General features: G+C 42.5%; 1 protein-coding gene across 2 annotated transcripts; it reads left to right on the top strand.

The window, feature by feature from the left end:
- The first annotated feature begins 13,215 nt into the window (after positions 1-13,215).
- On the top strand, positions 13,216-18,146 carry LOC308285447 (cathepsin Z). Of its 2 annotated transcripts, XR_013962063.1 has the most exons (7): positions 13,216-13,356; positions 13,525-13,688; positions 14,091-14,270; positions 14,882-15,032; positions 15,790-15,955; positions 16,416-18,039; positions 18,100-18,146. XR_013962063.1 is itself a non-coding variant. In XM_080726213.1 (6 exons), exons 1-6 carry the CDS (start codon positions 13,217-13,219, stop codon positions 16,527-16,529), a joined length of 915 nt encoding a protein of 304 aa, XP_080582339.1. In that variant the 5' UTR covers position 13,216; the 3' UTR covers positions 16,530-18,047. The 2 variants fall into 2 exon arrangements, 1 of the variants encoding a protein (XP_080582339.1); XM_080726213.1 differs by lacking the exon at positions 18,100-18,146 and having other exon boundaries at positions 16,416-18,047.
- Positions 18,147-22,047: the final 3,901 nt, after the last annotated feature.

The raw sequence follows: 22,047 nt of genomic DNA, 5'->3' as shown, positions 1-22,047 counted from the left end.
AAATGTGGTTCGGGGACCTCTGGGGGTCCCTGAGGGGTTTCCAAAGGGGTCCATGGCTGGTTAGCAATAAGTGTAATTGCGACCGTAGGTCGCTACTTACTATCACAGCCTGCACAAACTGTCCGTCTGTCTGTCTGTCTGTCTGTCTGTCTGTCCCTCTGTCTGTCACACCTCACACGTCACACTATTGCCCTGCTCATATCTCCGCAACCGTTGGCCCGATCCATGCCAAATTTTGCACACACGCTCCTTGCCTGCCAAACTACAACCTCCAAGGACCCCCGGACCTCCAGGGACCCCCAGGTCCCTGGGGGACCCCCAGATGTAAAAAATGACCAAATATGCAACAATGACCAAATGACCACCCCAACGGGGCTGCTCACGGGGAATTCCCGGGGACCACCGACTCCTGCTGCTCCAGAACGGATGCCAAAGTGGTGGCGCCCCCAGTGGAGGACCCCCTCCACTGCAGCTCACATAAAATGCCGTAACTCGGGCTAGGAGCGTACTCCTACCGGGGCCAGTACCTATTCGTCCGCCAAGGCAACGCGGAGACCCCACCCCTCATTTCTCACATGGCCCTCTTCTAGCGCCACCATGAGGCCGATTCTTGCAAAACACATTTTTGGACACTGCTCCTACAGATTTTGCCCTAAAATCACGCACATCGGTACACAGTATGTCTACACATTGCCCACACAACTAGGAACCAATGGCAGTTACAGCCCTCTTTGTGTATACATGTGACCTACGGTCGCTTATCTCCCGATTAGGGAGTCTTACTGGTAGTGTAATAGGTGAAATAGTGTAATAGTGCATTACTTGTAATATTGAAATAGCATAAATGTTATTGCGACCGTTATGTTGCAGTTACTATCAAAACCTCGACCAGCTGTGAGTCCGTCCGTCCGTCCGTCAGTCTGTCTGTCTGTCTGTCACACGTCACACTTTTGCCCTGCTCATATCTCCGCAACCGTTGCCCAGATCCATGCCAAATTTTGCACACATACTCCTTGCCTGCCAAACCACAACCTCCACCCATCAATTCACACATGACCCTCTTCTAGCGCCACCATGAGGCCGATTCTTGCAAAACAAATTTTTGGACACAGCTCCTAAATTTTTTGTCCTAAAATCACGCAAATCGGTACACAGTATGTCTACACTCATGTCATCAACATGGATCTGTCCCATATAGCGCCACCTTCAGGCCGATTTTTGAAAACACATTTTTGGACACTGCCCTAAAATCACCCTTTTAGGGAGTCTTACTGGTAGTGTAATAGCGCAATAAGGGTAATAGTGTAATATTGTAATAAGTGTAATAATATAATAGTGTAATTGCGACCGTCAGGTCGCAGTTACTATCAAAACCTCCACCAGCTGTCAGTCTGTCAGTCAGTCTGTCAGTCAGACTTTCAGTCACACTTTTTCCCTTCTCATAGTGATTTTGGCTGCCAAACCACTACCCCCATTTCTCCCTCTTCTAGCGCCACCATGAGGCCAGTTCTTGCAAAACACATTTTTGGACACTGCTCCTTCAAATTTTGCCCTAAAATCACGCAAAGCGGTACACAGTATGTCTACACTGTCCAAGATAGCGCCACCATCAGGGCGATTTTTCAAACACATTTTTGGACTCTGTTTTTACAGATTTTGCCGTAAAATTACGCAAAGCGTGATTTTAGGATGCCCTGATGGTGGCGCTATCTCGGACAGATCCATGCTGATGACATGAGTGTAGACATAATGTGTACCGCTTTACGTGATTTTAGGGCAGAATTTGTAGGAGCAGTGTCCAAAAAAGTATGTGTTTTGCAAGAAGCGGCCTCATGGTGGCGCTAGAAGAGGGAGAAATGGGGTAGTGGTTTGGCAGCCAAAACCACTATGAGAAGGGCAAAAGTGTGACTGAAAGTCTGACTGACAGACTGACTGACAGACTGACAGCTGGTGGAGGTTTTGATAAGAATGCACTATTACACTATTTCACCTATTACACTACCAGTAAGACTCCCTAATCGGGAGATAAGCGACCGTTGGTCGCTTATCTCCACAAAAAGGCCAAAAGTTTGTTTTACCAAAATCGTCCTGATGGTGGCGCTGGATGGGACAGATGCGTTTTGATTACATGACTGTAGAGATACTGTGCGATTTGTGTGATTTTAGGGCAAAATCTGTAGGAGCAGTGTCCAAAAATGTGTTTAAAAAAATCGGCCTGAAGGTGGCGCTAAATGGGACAGATCCATGTTGATGAGATGAGTGTAGACATACTGTGTACCGATTTGCGTGATTTTAGGGCAAAATATGTAGGAGCAGTGTCTCTGTGTAGCGATTTGCGTGATTTTAGGGCAAAATCTGTAGGAGCAGTGTCCAAAAATGTGTTTTAAAAAATCGGCCTGAAGGTGGCGCTATATGGGACAGATCCATGTTGATGAGATGAGTGTAGACATACTGTGTAGCGATTTGCGTGATTTTAGGGCAAAGATTGTAGGAGCAGTGTCCAAAAATGTGTTTTAAAAAATCGGCCTGAAGGTGGCGCTATATGGGACAGATCCAAGTTGATGACATGAGTGTAGACATACTGTGTACCGATTTGTGTGATTTTAGGGCAAAAATTTTAGGAGCAGTGTCCAAAAATGTGTTTTGCAGAATCGGCCTCATGGTGGCGCTAGAAGAGGGCCATATGAGAAATGAGAGGTGGGGTCTCCGCGCTGCCGAGGCGGACGAATAGGTACCGGCCCCGGCTCTCCCGGTCGCTCCTAGCCCGAGTTAAGGCATTTTATGTGAGCTGCAGTGGAGGGGGTCCTCCACTGGGGGCGCCACCACTTTTGCATCCATTCTGGAGCACCAGGAGTCGGTGGTCCCTGGGAATTCCCCGTGAGCAGCCCCTTTGGGGTGGTCTTTTTTGCACATTTGGTCATTTTTTACACCTGGGGGTCCCTCAGGGACCTGGGGGTCCCTGGAGCTCCGGGGGTCCTTCGAGGTTGTAGTTTGGCAGGCAAGGAGTTTGTATGGAAATTTTGGCATGGATCGGGGGCAACGGTGGCGGAGATATGAGTAGGGGGAAAGTGTGACGTGTGACGAGTGACGTGACGGAGGGAAGGACAGGCTGACGGCTGGTGGAGGTTTGGATAGTAGAGAGTGTAAAAGTAACTGCGACCTACTACGGTCGCAATTAAACACACTTATTGCTAACCAGCCATGGACCCCCTTGGAAACCCCTCAGGGACCCCCAGAGGTCCCCGAACCACACTTTGAGAACCAGCCATGGACCCCCTTGGAAATCCGTCATGGACCTCCAGAGGTCCCCGAACCACACTTTGGGAACCAGCCATGGCTGTACGTGTACCAGGCTGTTGTGAACCAGCCATAGAAACCCTGGGGGTCCCCAAACCACACTTTGGGAACCAGCCATGGACCCCCTTGTAAACCCCTCATGGACCCCCTGCCTGCCTGCATGTTGATCCTATTACTTGTTGGATGTTAGACTAGCCTACAGCTTTTATTTTGAAGTTGTGTACCATGTGACTTGACACGTGGTCACGTGACATTCATGATGACGATTTCTTTCCTGGACTTGAAAATTGAATAATGGGCCTATTTTTTGTTTGTCGGTTCCAAATCAAATAATGCCAAAATATGAATCACACATTCAAAAAATTGAGCAAATTTTAAGCATTTTCCTGACTTTTTTGTGGGCTAGAAAATTGGAAAAATGGGCCCATTTTTTGATTGTTGTAATGGGGTAAGAAATTAAGAAATACCTTTTTCAAGATGTTTTTCCTTTGTCGGTTCCAAATCAAATATTGACAAAGACGAATCACACATTTAAAAAATTGAAGCATTTTCCTGATTTTTTTGCAAGCTAGAAAATTTGAAAAATTGGTCCATTTTTTGATATTCGTAATGTGGTAAAAAAATGAAAAATACCTTTTTTAAAGATGTTTTTCCTTTGTCGGTTCCAAATCAAATAATGACAAATATGAATCACACATTTAAAAAATTGAAGCATTTTCCTGATTTTTTTGCAAGCTAGAAAATTGGAAAAATGAACCAATATTTGATTTTATGGGGAGCTAGAAAATTAGAAAATTGAGAGAAAAATTATTTTTTAAAATTGAATTCCTATTGAAAATCTAACGATACTTTAGTACCCTGACCTTTTCATGCCTTTATTGATTGGACAGTTCTGTAGACTGACAGGAAATGAGGAGAGAGATGGGGAGTGACACTCAGCAAGGTTCAAGGTTGTCTGTGGGATCGGGACTCGAACCAGCGAATCAGAGCCTGCTGTACAGTCCGATTGTAATGCACAGTATGTTATTGCACATCATCTCTGTCGGGGGGAAACCTCATATGTCCAATAGAGTGACTTTCCAGGATTCAAATTCAAAAGTAGCAAAAGTGGCAGATCTACAAGCTCAAAACGTGCTTTGTGACGCTCGGCTGTAGTATAATCAAGTAGAAGTAGGGCATTCATTTACAAAAAAGAAAAGAAAAATGGAAATAAGAGGTTTCTACCTGACTCATATGTGGTTTCTCAACGACATATGAGTGTGTCCATCTCAGCTTTCAGACTGTTTAAGACTTAAGTAACCATTTAGAAAATGTTGAAGGGTTCGCTTATAAAAGAAAGACTTAAAAACTCAAAGGATATACAGTAATAGACATTTGCTTGCGTACACAGCTCACTGCTGTCATGATTTCTGACAAACACAGGCAAGTCAAGAAGGACCTGGCTGGTCTAACCACATACATTGTCCGTCTTTCTAAACATCATGATATACCCTGGACTCGTTACATAGTCTTGTCTGCAAGAAAGGTCTCGTAGAAATGAATTATCATAGTTATGAGGATCAACACTGTACTGTTTATATTCACTGTAATCCAATGCCATAAGTCCTGCCACTTAAAATATACATGCAAAGGGGGAAAATATTTCTAGAGACTGAATTTCATGTGAATTGGGTGGAGATCTCACTGCCAGACTGGACCAGTGTGGAATGAAAGGAAACCACAAGTGTAAATAAGATTACCGCCCAGATTGCTTCAACATTGATCTTAAGTGAAATCCACACCACGCGTGTTCAATGTTTACAATGGATGCATTTTCCATGCACTTTTTAGGTGTTCCTGCTTAAAACCACTTAAACCCTATATACTTCTGGCCAGTGTCCCCCAGAGGTCTATACTAATACTAAGTTCCCTACTTTTTCCCCCCTACACCAAATCCATTTATCGAAAATAGAAAGCTCACAATACAATGCATTTTGAACGTGTAGATATGCTATTTTCAGTGAATGTTTGCCTGTTTTCAGCGAATGTTGGTCAACTACATGCCGTGGAATAGGGATGCTATAGGGTTCATGTGGTTAAGTAGGCTTTTCAGTGACTTTTCCCTGGTGGTTGCTCACTCTGTCTGGAATGTAGAAGACAAGGAAAAGGTCAAACCTCAGATGTCACTTTTAAAGCCCTCAGTGCCGAAATATAATCATAGTTACAGCTGATGTTGGGAACTTGAGAGAGTCAAAGTATAAGACAGGCAAACAAATACAAATGCCAAATACAAAATACAATTACTAAGTAATGATATTTACCATTGCCTGCCTGATTAGTAGTATAAAAATAGATACCTACTTCCTCCCGCGAGGGAAATTCAATATTTCCAACCCAGCTGATTCGCTGCTCACAAGGAGTGCATGAGCAATTAGGGGTTAAGAGGCTTGCTCAGGGACACACATTGACATTGCTACCCTGACCTGGAATTAAACCTGAGATAACCAGGGGCTCTGGTTCCCCAGCCAGGCTCCCTAACCATTCAGCTATGCTGCCCATCAACAAGTTACAATATAGCATTAACAGTCTGAAAAAGATCTCCTCTTTAATTTATAAATGCATGTCATTATAGGCAGTTTAAAGAATCTTGTTAATACACAAAAACACAATTGACTTGCACCTTATCACTTACGCCTGAAAAGTCCCAATCCCTGGCTGGGGGCCCTGGTTCAGGTACTATGTATGGATTCCAGAGTGTTGTTTGTGCTATGGACAGGACGTCCCTGACCAGGGAGTTCTCTGGTAACTTTTAACACGGCAGTGGTGTCCATCTAGGAGGTCAAAGGTCATGTTCACCCACCCAGGACCATTCGTCATCAACCCTACATCAGACAACAGTCTCTATGTTCCATAAGGCAACAACCCTCTTAAAGCACTTAAGCGGTGCTTGAGAAATAAGGACGACATGTTGAAAGTAGCTATGATTCATGGTGCAAGATGCCCTAATTGTACCAACTTTGACTTCATCTAAGATCTGGTCTTAAAATCTCAAAGTCTGGTTACGGTAGTGGATAAGATCATCCACTGAATGTCTGCAGCAGTGGTTCTCAACCTTTTCAATCTGCGACCTCCCAGAATAAACATACTTGAACCCCCCCCCCCCACCGACGAGCACTTGGAATGTGGGAGTTGAGGCATTACATTTACCTCGGTTCAACAGATAAATATTATGAAAATAGCCGATCTACAAGGTACAAGCTCACACCACCTTGCAACGCATTATTTCTTTTTTGCCTCTTATTTATATTATTTGACAATTTGGCCAATGTTTTCCCAGTTTTTATAGCCTAGTGTGTAGATTACTTTTGATCGAGTAACATTTTTCTTTTCTTTCTTAAAAAGGTCTTAAAAGTGTCTTGTGATATTGTTTGTATCCTTTCTAAGGGTGTGGCCTAGCCAGTTCCACTTTCTTCTTTTGATTGTATTAGCTATATATTGTCCCGTTTTGTAATCCTCCATAACTCCTCATTTGTGGTTTTGATGGGCCACCAGCTTGAGGATGTAACGCAAAAATGTAAACAGCACAAAAGTACAGTAAAACACTTGGGGTAAAAGGATAACATAAAAAGGTCCTGCAGTGCAGGGACTTGTTTCCATTGTAGTCCTATTCAATTCATCAACAGAGCATAGAATATTAACATAAGATACATGTCATCATCAAATTTACAAAGGAGGAACAGGGAAAACAATCACAGCGTATGACCCCTCATTTCAAGGGGATATAATATCCATCTCCACTTGCTTTTTCAGGCCAGTTTTCAAAGAAGCCAATTTCACATCGTTTAAAGGTGATACACCATGAAATTTCACTTTTCCTATTTTTTGGGGTCCCACTAGCACCTTCTATCCTCACAAAGTCCCATTTCAGACCGTTGTGCCACGGGTTCTCAAAACAGGCTGTCTAGATTTGCTGCCGTCGCTGATGTCATCGACGGCCGTTTTTGAAGATTTATTTATTTATTCAAAAAAAAAAATGTTTTCAAAAAGTTTTTTTTTTTTTTTGGGGGGGGGGGGGGGGAGGCCAAAGGTGGTACTGCAGCTGAACATGCTCTGAGAGCCATTCAAAATGAGAGAGGCTCTCTATTCAGGAGTGGTAATTTAGCCTCAAACCTTTTGAAAAACGTGTTTGGGACATAAACAATATGACATAAATACTTTTTAAATGCATGGTGTATCACCTTTAATGGATGAAGTCATGGCATTCCACATTATGGTGGTAGAGTAGTAAATTATATTTTGCCCATATTTGTGCTAAATTAGGGGGCATCACGTGTGAAACCCAACCATACTGAAACACAGAAGCCCTCCTTTGACTTGTAGATCAGCTATGTCTGACACGCAACACTGCACAAATTAAGTATTCGGCTGCTACTGGTGAGTGGTTGTGGTTCAGATGGAATTTCTGTGAAATGATTGTTAGGTGCTCAATCAAATTTAATTGGAAGTTTTAACATGAATATACCAAGCATAGTGCTTCTGCATGCAAAAACACTCGCTTGATTGGACTTGATACTCATCTTGTAATATAACCTTGGTCATTAAGATATGTACTATGAAATCCCAACAGGTCATTAGGCTTTGCATTAGTCTTCTGTGTGTAAAGTGATTGTTAATGTGAGCTAACTTTTCTGCTGAGCGCAAAGTTACCCTGCCAGTAGCCCAAAAGCCTCTATAGGCTGGGCAGTAGATGTTTGTTTTAATGTGGGTTGGTTGGACTGCTCAAGATCGACATATGCTTCTCATTTTCAGATGGCTAAGGATGATTTGATCAGCGGTCCTTGTATTGTAACACAAAATACATACATATATGTATGTATACCGGTAGGTATGTATTTCTTTTTGAGCGGTGGTCACAACGCTCCTATACGTGGCCGTGTGTGTGGGTCTCCGTCCGTGTCTGTCTGTATGTAGCCTAAACTTCGGCGCGTAACTAGTGCCACTCGCGCAATATATACATCAAAATGTGCGGCTCGGCCGGGAATGGTGTTCTATTACCTTTCGTTCCGATCCGCCTTACCATGCCGACGTAATCGGCAAAAAACGACGCTTAATTGTCCCCATTGACTTATAATGGGACAATGCAAGAAATCACTTTCAAGTATTTTTCTCTCGTAAACCATAGGAGCTACAGTTTCAAACCTCGGAGAGGAGATTCATAATGATTTTAAGAATGAATCGAAAAATAATTACATCACTCGGCCTCATGGTGGCGCTATAACGGCCCACTTTACGTTTTGCCCCGTAACTCTTGAACCGTAGATCGGAAAATTAAAATTATTTTTTCCCTGGATTCCTTGGGTCAAGACGCATCTCCCCATATAGGCCACGCCCATTTGCGCCAGGATAGATTTTCCGCCATCTTGAATTTTCTCCAAAACACACTTTTTGCTCCTTTTCCTACATATTTTCTTCAAATGTCACAAAAATCGGTACACATGATCTATGAGGTGGGTAAACCACCGCTCAGTTCACACGGGTGTGATTTTTTAAAATAAAAGCAGAAATAATCCTGGCATTGCATGGTTATTGTGCTGACAATGCACAGCGTGTTCAGGTTTCGGCACCCAGCAGTTGACCAGGTTTAGGGTTGGGATCCGGAACCAGAGGAATCGGAGGAACCGGATTAAGGAACCAGGAATTGGTTCCAGCACATTTGGAACCATTTCCAGAACCGTTTTTTTTTCCCATCTCACTGTCAGAGCTGGTATGTGGACTTAACGTCTGCTATACAATTGCAATACCAGTGGATCTCAAACTTTTTCATTTCAAGGACCACCATAACTCTGACAGAGTACAACAAATGGAACCAAATGGACCCATGAGGTATTTGGAACCCCCCAATCCCTTAAGGAATCTGAATCGTTAAAATCCTAGAGGATCCCAACCTTATAGGTACCCAGCAGTTGCGTAGGTAAGGCAAGAACTGCTACTGAAAGTGACTAAGCAGAAGTACAGGAAGTACCGCCCAAGGAAGTTACGTTGATCTGTGCAGATCTGTTTACATTCCCAGGGCATTAAAACCTTGTTGTGATTTGTCAAAAGAGACAGCTGCCGGTGGAAGTACATGTAATGGACGTCCAGCCCTACTGATAGTTTCTGCTGCAGTTCCAGGCTTTTCTCCTTGCCCTAGTGAGATGAGAAAGCTTGGAAACAAAGTTAGTTCTCCGGAATATGTTTTCCATGCTGTTACTGTACATCAGGGGTTGTCAAACTTTTTTGGCACCCCTATAAATATTCTTTTCATTCGAGGCACCCCTACATTATATTCATAAGTTTCACTCCCAGCAACTTATATTTATGGCATACTGGTATTTTACTATTACCTTCGGCGCTCATAGCATAAATTCCAAACATTATCACATTATCTCGCGGCACCCCTGGACTGCCGTCACGGCACCCCAGGGTGCCTGGGCAGGGTTAACCCTGGTTTGAAAACCCCATCCATCCATCCATACATACATACATACATGTACCGTACATACAGTACATACATACATGTACCGTACATACAGTACATACATACATCATTTCTGAATTCTCAGTGTGAACAGAATATTCATATAGTGGCAGATTCCACCCCCTCCTGGGGAAACAGACATGGCACAATTATGTTTTCACATCACACAGTAAACTATTACAAAGCACCACCTGATGAAATTCAAGCAGCTGGTGCTGCTGAGTTTTGCTGATCAATGCTGATCTTCAGCATTGCTCAGGGTCGTTGGCAGAATTGATTGCGGCTGTCATATTGGAATCAATCACTCTACCTGCCAACACCCATCATGGTGCCACGCTGAAACCAAGCAGGTGAGCAGCTGGAGGAGCACCTCCAGATGAGGCAGGCAGAGACACAAATGGAACACGCGTGCACACACACACGCGCACACACACAGTTGTGTGCTTGTTGATTGGTTATTTATGAAAATTCTTTAAACGTTTTGAAAATCTTAGCCTATAACGACGTAGTGACACCAGGGTAAAAGTGGTTCATTAAGAGTCAGAAACTGGGTTCGATTCCCGATGCTGGGGGCGCTGGGGGCGTGTTCTCTCCTCCGCGTCATCAGTGCCCATACCTTAGGTGGGGTTGGTGAAAGGGTCATTCTGTGTGGAGTTCCCTGTGTCCCCTAGGGTAGGTTTAACATGCAGTAATCCTAGGTCTGCCTCCCCCTGGCCAGCCGGAGTGCCTGATGGAGGGGAAAGGAACTGGTTGGAATAACGTGTTCCTTCCACATGCTAAAACTTCCCCCCTGTCAGGTGAAAAGAAGCAGCTTGGACTCCTCATGCATAGAAGGAAGCATGGGGTCAGTCCGTAACTTGCTCTCCTCAGAGTCAGAAAGTCCAATTCCAAGCAGAGGACGTTTAAGCACTGGAACTCTAGCGTCTACGTTTTTTCACGCGTTGTGAGCTTGTAGAATGTAGATGGCCTATTTTCAGTGAAGATATTTAGTGTAGAGAGAGAAAATTGGGGGGTGAGCTCTAGGCGAACGAAGGGTTTAATTTAATAAAAGAAAAGGACAACAAATTGACAGTTGACACTCATGACAAAGTGTGGACGGAGCATAGCCAGAGACATGCATTATGCATCTCAGGTGGTGATACGGTGACAAGTTGGGACAAAGCCTCACCAGGCCCTGGCTGAGAGAATCCAAGCAAGGCAGAAAGTAACATTTAAATGCAGAAAATGCAAGAAAGGGGGGTATTTTGCTGTAACCTGCCACACAGGAGTCATGCATGCAGTGGCAACAGGTGCAATAGTGAGTCAGTGTTTTTGGGGATCCGGCGAAGACTGACATGGAAACTGTTCCTGTACGGAGAGTAAACCTGGAAACTGAAAAGGAAAGTTCCGCACATCAGAATTGAGACGTGTTATAAGAGCTTGAAGCTAAGATGACAGCTACTGTACCAACAACAAGTACAATTCTTAAAAGCCCAAGGGGTTGGCTTTGCTACATTGTCTGGGACAGTGGAAAACACGTGCCTTAAAGGAAAGCAAAGCCGCATCAAAGTGTTTGTGGAAAGTGGGACGCTGATCCACAATTTCCTTGGACATCTATCATAAAGGGTCTAATCAAGAGGGTTGAGGAGGTCACCCAAGATGTTTTCGGAACCTGGGAGTAAATATTGCACTGAAAGACATGGCATAGCCAGCATCTGCGATGCAGAGAAGTCCCTTTCCACTGCTGCCCATGATTTGGAGGGAATGGAAGAACTACCAGTAAGACGCCGCCAAAGGGCGAAAAGCAGTCGCGCAGGACGGAATTCACACAGGATGGAATTCATTTGCAAGTGTGATTCGAGTTGCAGTTGGTTGTTTAAGTTGGACAAAACGTGGACAAAATCATTTCCCAAATATTGATATGACTGATGTCTGACATCATAGATGTCTTATGTTATAGACCACATGAGACTCACAAAATATGTCCATATATGGGCACTCCAAGCTATGGGCTTAATATTGATGACATCAGGGATCTCCATATATGGGCATACAAGGGACAAGGACGGAATGTGATGTCACAACAATGTGATGTCATAGGTAACAAGAAATATTGTGAAATAAAATGTCGACAACCAATCATCAAAGGACGATGATACACTAAAGAAGAAGCTATACACATGAAGACCAGGGATCTCCATATTGGGCATACAATGGGCAAACATGGGACAAGGATGGAATGGGATGTCACAGTGTGATGTACTCACGTACGGACAAGTGTGACGGTTTCCATAGTTAACTGCGACCTACCGGTATATGTGAACATTTGGCAATGATGAAAGAAAAAGATGAACAGATTTTTGGAACACTATAAAAACACTATAAAAATGTAAGCTTAGAAATGGTTTCTCTCTGCTGATTGGATCAAATTGATTATAGCAAACTCTGTTTATTAAAGATCTTATGATGGGGAGACCCCTGTTACTACTGAATACAATAGCAATGATTATTATTGGAATAGAGCGCTTAAAACCTTTTGTTTTAACCAAAACATATCACCTTTGACATGGTGGTGTGTGACCGAATTCATAACAGCTGAATCCACTTAACCTTGGAAAGCCTTAAAATGTAGGCTAAATAGAAGATAGTCATAGTCATGTGAGGCTGGGAACTCTGACACACAAGAGGAACTTCACACTAGTCACATTAACAGTGCAGAAAGCTAGTCCTATACTGGCCCCTGCAGGTTTAAACCAGGAATTATTAAACCAGAAAACCAGGAGTAATGCTGCGTTCAAAAAAAAATAAAAAAAAAATAAAAAAAAATAAAAAAGCTTGGACATTTTAAAAGCTGGTTTGCATTGAGATTACATTGAATTACCAAGCAAACCATTAGCTTGGCTTTTCTCAGTGTGAATGCAGCATAAGTGGTGTTTTGTCAAGTTCAAACGGCCAACAAAAATTCACTGTGCATGATAAGGCCCTCACCTGTCCACTGATATGCCCTCTGTATCAATCAAACCCAGCCTGGGAGAGGCGAGCCCAAATTAGCAAATCATTCAATTCAATTAACTAAACTAATTATAAACGAATAAGAATAAACTAAATCAATGAAATGGCTTCTACACCAGGAATTACTAAATCATGATTGAGGACAGTTCAATATAGTTATTTTTGTCTTCCTTCAATTTCATGTAAAGCTGTTTGTAACTTTGTTTTAATGAGTGTTGTATTAATCTATTGCATCATTATTATAATCTCATAGTTTACGAGTACATCTACTCACCATATCCATATTTAACCTTCTTTACAGCCAAACATTTTTCAATGCACAGACTCTTGTATTTCTGTAGTATTTTTAATGACTTCAGGTGACATGTTCTATGCCCAACAGCAGGGGGCACTGTATGCATGATGCAAGGGTGGAGGGAGAGATAAGCCAACATGGCGTCGCTAGTAATAAATATGTTATTGTTGTTATTTTATGGAGCGTTTATTTGGGAATATGCGGAGAGCAATGGAATACAGAACATCTCTGGCCCGTGCTACAAACCGATCAGGGACAATAGACCCGATTATATCAGGTAACTTGAAGTTTGAAGATGTATGTGACAGATGTTGTTAGCCAAAATTGAATGGCAAATCTCAGTGTGCTGTGTGCAGGCTATTCTGTAGTCTGTACATAAACAAACTATGAGGTAACCCGGAATAAAGCTACATTGAAACCATAATATGTACCATTCCCTTTGCAGGACATATCCCAGGCCACATGAATACGTAAATGTCTCGGATCTTCCATCATCCTGGGACTGGAGAAACATTGATGGGAAGAATTATGTCAGCGCCACGAGAAACCAGCACATTCCTCAGTACTGTGGCTCATGCTGGGCCATGGGAGCCACCAGTGCGCTGGCAGGTCATATGAGTCCATACGTAAAACAAAGTGGCACATGTTTTTGCACGACTAAATGTCACTTTACAGTCTCCAATTAAAGGTAGGGTAAGTTATATTTTTAAGTTGAAAGAAACAAGTGTTTTATTAAAGGTTGAATCTCTATATTCTGAGTGCATTTATTTTTCCACATCTTTCCAGCAATAAACAGAAAATATCTTTCCAGCAATAAACAGAACATACATTTTATTGAACACTCTATTGCACTGCATCAGAATATAGAGCTATATTTGTCACTTTAAAAGAAACTAAGGAATATCACTTACCCTACTACCTTTAAGTGGTAATAATAAATAACATTATTATTGAACATCATGTCATTCTTTTTGGTGTATCACAAGTAACATGGATATTTTGGCCCTATAGATCGGATCAATATAAAGCGTGGAGGAGCCTGGCCCTCAGCCTACCTGTCCGTCCAGAATGTGATCGACTGTGGCGGGGCGGGCTCCTGCTACGGAGGAGACCACCTCAGGGTGTACGCCTACGCACACCAAAAGGGCATCCCTGATGAAACCTGCAATAACTACCAGGCCAAGAATCAAAGTGAGGCACTTGGAACTATCTTAATTCAAATTGCATGGGGTTGATTCATGTCATGTTCATGGGGGGGGGGGGGGGGGGGGGGCGGCAGGACGAGCGGCAGGACGAGGACTGAAACCATAGGGTTTCGAAACGGGTCCCCATCCGGAATCAATGGGGGTAAATTTACTCGAATCAAATTTTTGTCTTAGGAATGTGACAAAAACCAAAAAATATTATTGAACTCTACTCTCCATGGCGTGACTAATCAATAGAAAAAAAGTCATTTTGGGGGTGAACTACTCCTTTAAGCCTAATTTATACAATAGTGTTGATTGTCAACAACTGATTTCCAAGCTAGAACTGCTCTAGCAACGTCTCACATCGATGGAGTAAGAATTAAGGTTTAGATTTTGATCGTCATATTTCATGAAGGTCTCTCTCTCTCTCTCTCTCATAAGGCAGGAGCCTATCTCCTGTTTCTGTAGTACCCCCTCTGAACATGACACTAGTATGTCGCAGGGACTTACCCCCAATCCAACCCTTGATGCTGAGTGCCAAGCAGGGAGGCACTGGGTCCCATTTTTTAGTCTTTGGGTGCTACATTATAAAGAATCTTCTCCATGTGTCTACAGAGTGTGAGCTCTTCAACCAGTGTGGTACGTGCACCTTCTTTGATGCGTGTGCTGTGGTGAAGAACTACACGCTGTGGAGGGTGGGAGACTATGGAGAGGTCTCTGGAAGGGACCACATGAAGGCTGAGATCTATACCAACGGACCAATCAGGTACCGACATAGCGTAGCACAGCTCATTTATTTTTAGATGGCTAGACTCTCACAGAGCCACACCATTATGAAGGTGGCAATCACAAGTCATAAAATGGCTGCAGAATGCAGAAGTGTCAGTAAACTAAAGGAAACAGTGGTGTGTCAGATAGTAGTAAGTGGTGACAGGAGTCACAGTCCATAGTCTAATACTCAGTCTACTACCTCATTCTTTGAGTTTGAGTGGCTTTATTTTCGAACTCTTTGGATAGATTACAGTGATGTGATGCATCATATCCATAATGACTAAAATCACAGAACTGTGTTCCAAAAATAAAATAATAATCACACCCAGTGTGAAGTGACGGTGGTTTTTATGGGTTCATTTCATTAAGCGTCCAGTGAAGCTTGGCCGATGAGCCACTTGTGGGACATACATACCATACGTACATACATACAAACAGACAGACAGATAGACAAAGCCAGATGTAGGAGCGGTTAGCACCGCTCCAAAATTGGAACACAGTTCTTATATGAAGTGATGTTAAAAATCTCTATGGGATTTACAATGGGGGAAATAACTGTGTGACAGGGGGTAATGGACGTCTCATGACGTCAGACTTCGGTGGACTAAGCTAGTCACCATAGTCTGTACACTAGCTAGCTAGTATACTAGTGTTATCCTCGGTGTACCATCCTAACTTATTCAAGTGTTGTGGTGGTGATTCTTGTGAGAGCACAGCATCTTCACAAGTCTTTCTCTCTTTCTCTCTTACAGCTGTGGAGTGATGGCCACAGCTGGTTTGGAAGCCTACACTGGGGGGATCTTTGCAGAGTTCCACCCTCTCTCTCTCATGAACCACATAATATCTGTGGCTGGCTGGGGCGTGGCGGAAGACGGCACAGAGTACTGGATCATCAGGAACTCCTGGGGAGAGTTCTGGGTCGGTCTGCCTCTCTATATATAGACTCTGTATGGCCACACCCTGCCAAGCCCTGTCTTCAGACAGGGGTTAAATCACTGTACTATAATGACTGTAGCTGAAGGGCTTGATACACTCTGTTGTGCGTGGTGTTGCACACCGGACATACAGCTGATCTACAAGCTCTTAATGTGTCACACTGCGTTGCTTTGTGAGCTTGTAGATCGTCTATTTTTTGTGTGCGACACTGGCGTGCAACTACGTATAAATTCAGCTTAACATTTACTACGGTCAGTGCTGTAGAAAATGTAACAAATATGTGATCTGCTGTTCAGTTGGTTTTGGATAGAATTGGATTGAAGAATGTTGTTGATGAATGAAAAAGATTGTTAAACAAAAACTATTGTTATGTTTTTGACAATTTACTATCACACATTGCCTGTTTTGACGGAGGTTAAAAGACAATTTTTTATGCTTTCAGGGTGAACATGGCTGGGCTAGAATCGTCACCAGTGCCTATAAGGGAGGAAAGGGCAATTGGTACAACCTGGCCATTGAGAAGAGCTGTGCATATGGAGATCCTATTGTGACGTAGGAAGGACATTAAATGGATTCAGAGAATCTGGTTATGCTTGTTATGGATCTAGTGATCAGATTATTAATCGGCTGGCCATAACCTTGAAACCATATGGGACCCTGGCTGGGAAGATGCTAGAAACCACACCTTTTTTTTATTTAACATTTGTAATGAAACAAAAAAGAGTGTCTGTTGTAGATAAGCAACCGAGAGACCCATTGCATTGACCATATTCACATAGTGGCCATGTTGTCTCTGATGTCATACTCTGGGACAGAAGAGAGGTCATTCTCCCTGCTGGGAGTGGGACTTAATATGAATGACATAAGAGAACACCGTCACGTGAGTATGGTCAATTCATCACAGTTGAATGTATATGTTTTGCACAAGGTTATCCCAAGGCTAACCCTAACCTAATCCTAAGGGGGGTTGTGTAACAAGAAGTTACACAACATTATTCTAGATGTATTTGTGACAGGCCTTAGTTCATCGTTTGATTCTGGTTAAAATAGATTAAAGATATATACATAAATAAAGCCACAATGGGGGACTCTTCAATCTGTATGGAGGTGGTCTCTCCACAAAATATAAACCTTGGTGTCAGGTATAGGATACCTGCTGTACTTTTGACCATGTTATAGAGTTATTTGCACCAGATTGGACACTGTAGATCAGGGGTGCCCAAAAGGTAGATCGTGATCTACCAGTAGATCACCAAGGGCGTGCAGGTAGACCACATGACATGCCTCTAAAAGAATATGTCAATATGACATCAAGAAGGGCCTGTCAGCTCCCTTCATGGCTTCTAAAGTAGGCAAACCTCCAATGCAATAGTTTGTTCAAGAGTCAGTAGCATTACAAAGAACCACAAAACCTACCACTTCCATACAGAATGGGATGAAGACATTTCCCCCAGTATTTCCCATTCATTTCCCCCTTACAGTAAGTGTGTTTGTCTAAAATGTAACGCTAGTGCTGCTATTTCAAAGCCCCCCTCGGGCCCTCAGCTAAAACATTTTGGATGGGTAGATCATGTTGAGCTAGTCATTTTAAAAGTAGATCTCACGTCAAAAAAGTGTGGGCACCCCTGCTGTAGATAGATGTTTTGCCATCTTTATTGTCGTTTGGACAATGTTGCAATGACCTCTCTCTGAGACAATAGACATGCAGTAAACTAAAGTTTGTAGTTGCAAATCAGGATCTCAAGTGACTCACAGTCTTTGGCCGTTTCCTTTTACATGTTGACTGTGGTTATTAAAAGAACACTGGTCGTTTCTTGTGACATTTTGAAAAAAATTGCCAATTCATCCTTTAGAAATGTTTGATGATATACCCTGTGAATTATTTTGCTGTATTACTTCACTGCCATTACCTCCACCACTTGCTGCCAAAATGAAAGGGTTTGAGGCTTTTGTGATGTGAAGAGGTCTGTAAGACATGGTAAGGTAATGCTGGTTTCCTGTGCACATGAATATCAGCCGTTGTTTATAGCTGATTGCACTACAGTGTTTCTCAAATTGGGGTATGTGTGCCCGTAGGCCCTACGGCAGCACCTCTATGTACCCCTACAGCGTAGGGGTACATAGAGGTGCTGCCGGCAGGGGGTACATGAGAGAAAATGAAAAATAAAACTGTTCAATAAAACATTGACAAACTGTTTGTGGCGTACAACATGGATTGACGAATTATTTCGGAGAAAAACGCTTTGATTGATTGATTGATTGAAGACTTTATTAGAAGTTTGCATAGGAAAAAGTACAGTTTCATGACGGTACAGTTCAAGGTCTACTAAAAGGAGATCCTAGAAAAGACTACACTTATTTCCATAGGAAACCATTGAAGTATCTCATCTAAAAATAAAAACATACAGTAGGTAAATACAAAGAGGGGTCAGGGCTGTGTTCAAGTTCAGGAGAGTTGAAAGAAAAAGGCAATTCTCCTTAATGCTGCCTTCAGGTATGGCATGGAAAGGACATTTGCATTTCTTCCTCCATAGTAAATGCTGTAATCATGGTCTGGAAACTAAGGGCAGTTTTTTTTACAGATGGGTAAAAAGAGCAGGGGCTCAAGCCCCCTTTGATGTCTATGTGCATGAATACAATGTCTGTAGGTTGTGGCTTTGTTTTCTCATCCTGCTAAGTCTGAAAACGTTTTAGTTGCATGGCAGTCTCCATGTTTCCTGTTAAAACCAGAGTATAAAAGGCACAAAAATATAAAATGGAGTTGTCAGCACTCGCTATGCAACACTTTTAAAAACACGCAGCATAAGAAGGAAATGTTGACGTTTCTCCGACATACAGTATTTGGGTGTGAAGTGTGGTTTACATTATAGGATATTATGCAAGAAACACTCAAAGTGTGAACTTGCTACTGTAGATTCTGTTGACAGGCTTTTTAACAGATTATGAATCATTATCATTCATTTTTATATTTCATAATTTGTATTAAGTAATTCCAGTAACCTGGGTCTGAAAGAGGTAGGCGGGGTGCCAGAGACAACAGCCAATGGAGAAGCCTGCCTTGCCATTCAATGGGGGTTTGGGAGTAATTCCTGCAATCTGGGTGAGCGGGATTGCAGGAATTGTACAATTCCACCCCTCAGAATGGGGGGATTGTTGTGCAATTCCTCCCCATTGAATGGGATGATTCATAGTAGATCGGGTGTAAGATGTATGCTAATTTATTATTTGAGCCGGGCCAGGGCTGGGCCTTAATTTTCAGGTCCATTGGGAACTCGACTCTGGTTCCCAAACAGTGGGTCGGGACTCTGGATCCATTCATGCGTTGCGGATACATTTTCATGGTGAATATCCCTTTATTTTCTGTTTCCTAAATGTTGTCATTAATTATTATTAATATTAAAAATTCAAACATGAATACAATAAAAAAATAAGCAAAGAAACCCCTAAATAAAGAAACTACTGGTAATGTTTAAAAAGTAGTGAATATAGCAGATCTACAAGCTTGCAAGATTGCAGATCTGCTATTTGCACTAGTTTGGATCCCAGGCAAATATCTCATTTCTCTTTTGGGTCAGAATGCTATTTGGCTGTGTCAAAATGTCTGTGACTCATCTGAAACGAAGGAAATCCCTGACTATTTGCAGACTCAGGGATCGCATGGTAAATGTTGCATGTGTATATAGCGCCTCTATCCAAGGCGCTTTACATACTCTAGAACAGTGGTTCTCAACCTGTGGGTCCCAAATTATTTTGGGGGGTCCCCAGATGATTAACTTAATGACGTGGAACATTGTTTTCTCACTGAACAGTAAACAAACCAACATAAAGTTTAAGTGTATAGAGGGTAAATGCACATCTCTAAAGTGACAATTTAAGGACTTTTTAATACCTCTAAAATGACAAATTAAGCATTGGACAAACTGTCAAATATTAGAGGCAGAAATTGTGAAAATAGCCGATCTACATGCTCACAACACCTCGCAACACGAGGCGTTGTGAGCATGTAGATCTGCTGTTTTCACAATAGAACCGTCTTATACAAAATGTAATGCCTCAACTCTTAGTGGTCGTCAAGGTGGGGGGGTCCCCTGTTAAAATATGATTATTTTGGGGGTCATGGCCTGAAAAGGTTGAGAACCACTGCTCTAGAACAGGGGTCAGCAACCTTTTTGAAATTAAGTGCCATGATTTTAGAAAGTCAGTGTGCCATGTCAACATAATGACACCCCATCTATTCCAACGTATTTTGATTGTCAGGACATTTGTTATATAATGATCATTAGACTCAGTAATTATCATTAGAGCAGTAACCCACCTATCTCCCCGACTCCCTCCCCATGCAGTCAAAGGTCAGAATTTTAATAAATGTAGAATTATGTGCATTGTGTAATTTGCTGCAAATTAGGTGACTTCATTTAATTAAGCACGTTTAAAACAATATTGATTTTAAAATAGAAATCCTCTCTTCTACACTTCTGCCAGTGTGCCAGTGATCACCCTCCCCTGTGCCAATGTTGGCACCATAGACTGTAAAAAAATATGGACAGTGGAAAGCCATTGGTTTCTATGCTGCGCATGAAATGAAGCTTTTTTTGGCCGTTGAATGGGTGACGCCATCATTGTAGAAATCAATGTTGATTGGTAGAAATGATACCATCTCGAATGCTATTGGCTGCCAACGGTCACGTGCAACCACAGGGATACATGGGACATTTGTCTTGAGCTTGCCGAAAATAAAGCACACGAAGAAGAATCATCACAAGCTATATGATCACATACCCCTCATACAGCATACCTTGCTATAACATCAAATATAACATAAATTGGACCATATTTTCACAAAACGCATATCATGGTGATTGAAACGAGGCTTTAAACTAGCGACAGGAACCATAAAGTATTTATGACAATGTTTATTAAGGTAAGAAAATCAAATGTAAAAGTTCGGGGGAAATGGATGGAATCCTATGGAGAACATGTTGCTGCTTCTGGTGCCAGAAAAAGCGCAACTAGCGGCCAATCATAGGCACTTTTAGTTCTGTGTTGCTTCATTTTAAATCGGGACAACTACACCCCTGGTTGGCACCCGTGCCAACCATTCCAGAGTCTAGAATGTAATTCTGTGCATTACATTCATCCATTCACACACCGATGGGGGAGGAAACCATATTCACGTTATTCCTGGCCCCGCCCCCGGCTTCCTGTTCATATCCTCAAAGAGGCGGAGGCTGAAAAAGCTGGCCTGAAAAACATCATTTGGTTTCCTGTTGTCCTTGCATTAAAGTGTCAGTAGTTGGCGTTCTAGGCTCTGGGCTCTGAATGTACCCGGGGTTGCCATGTCTGCTTATAATAAGCAATTTGTGTCTCTAAAACAATAGTTGCTTATTGGACTTACTTTCTAATATTTTTTAAACCAGTGGTTCCCAAATCTTTTCATATCAAGGACCCCAAATTACATATTTGTCCACAGTCGCAGACCCCCATCTGAAAATATGTGGTGCCAGGGACCTCCACACATATTTATGTTCTTAAAATGTTTCAAAAATATTCAAAAAAATGTTTTCCCTCAATATTTTTTAAATAGCAAATATACAAGCTCACAATGTGTCGCAATGTGACACATTGTGAGCTTGCTGATCTGCTATTTTCAAATGTGAATGTAAAGTAGTATAGCCTACTGTAGTTGCTTCTGTTGGGCTTATTTCTTTGGCAAAATCTGGCAACAGACAATTCCATGTCACTTCCTTACTAGGGAGGAAGTGAAAAGATGTTTATGAAGCAGCACACAAAGAAAAATGCTCCAGCGCCCTCTGTAAAAGGAAGATGGCAGCCTCCATAGAATGGCCAGGAATATGGTGAATACAAGGCAGTGAAGACACCAACCTGCTCATCTGGAGCAATTAGGTTCAGTGTCTTGCTCAAGGACACTTGGACACTAACATTGGGGGAGCCCGGGTGAAACCTTCTGGTTTCCAAGCAGCCGCTCTACCTCCTGAGCCACTGCCGTCCCCCCCCAGAAATGGTTGAATTACAGACATGTGCAAACACAGCAGAAACATTTGTGAGCTGTTTTA

Source organism: Nannobrachium achirus (assembly GCF_963921795.1).
Source record: "Nannobrachium achirus genome assembly, chromosome: 5".
In the NCBI taxonomy this organism is placed as follows: domain Eukaryota; kingdom Metazoa; phylum Chordata; class Actinopteri; order Myctophiformes; family Myctophidae; genus Nannobrachium; species Nannobrachium achirus.
Note: the sequence above shows the minus strand (reverse complement) of the source record. Positions and strands in the feature narration are given on the sequence as shown.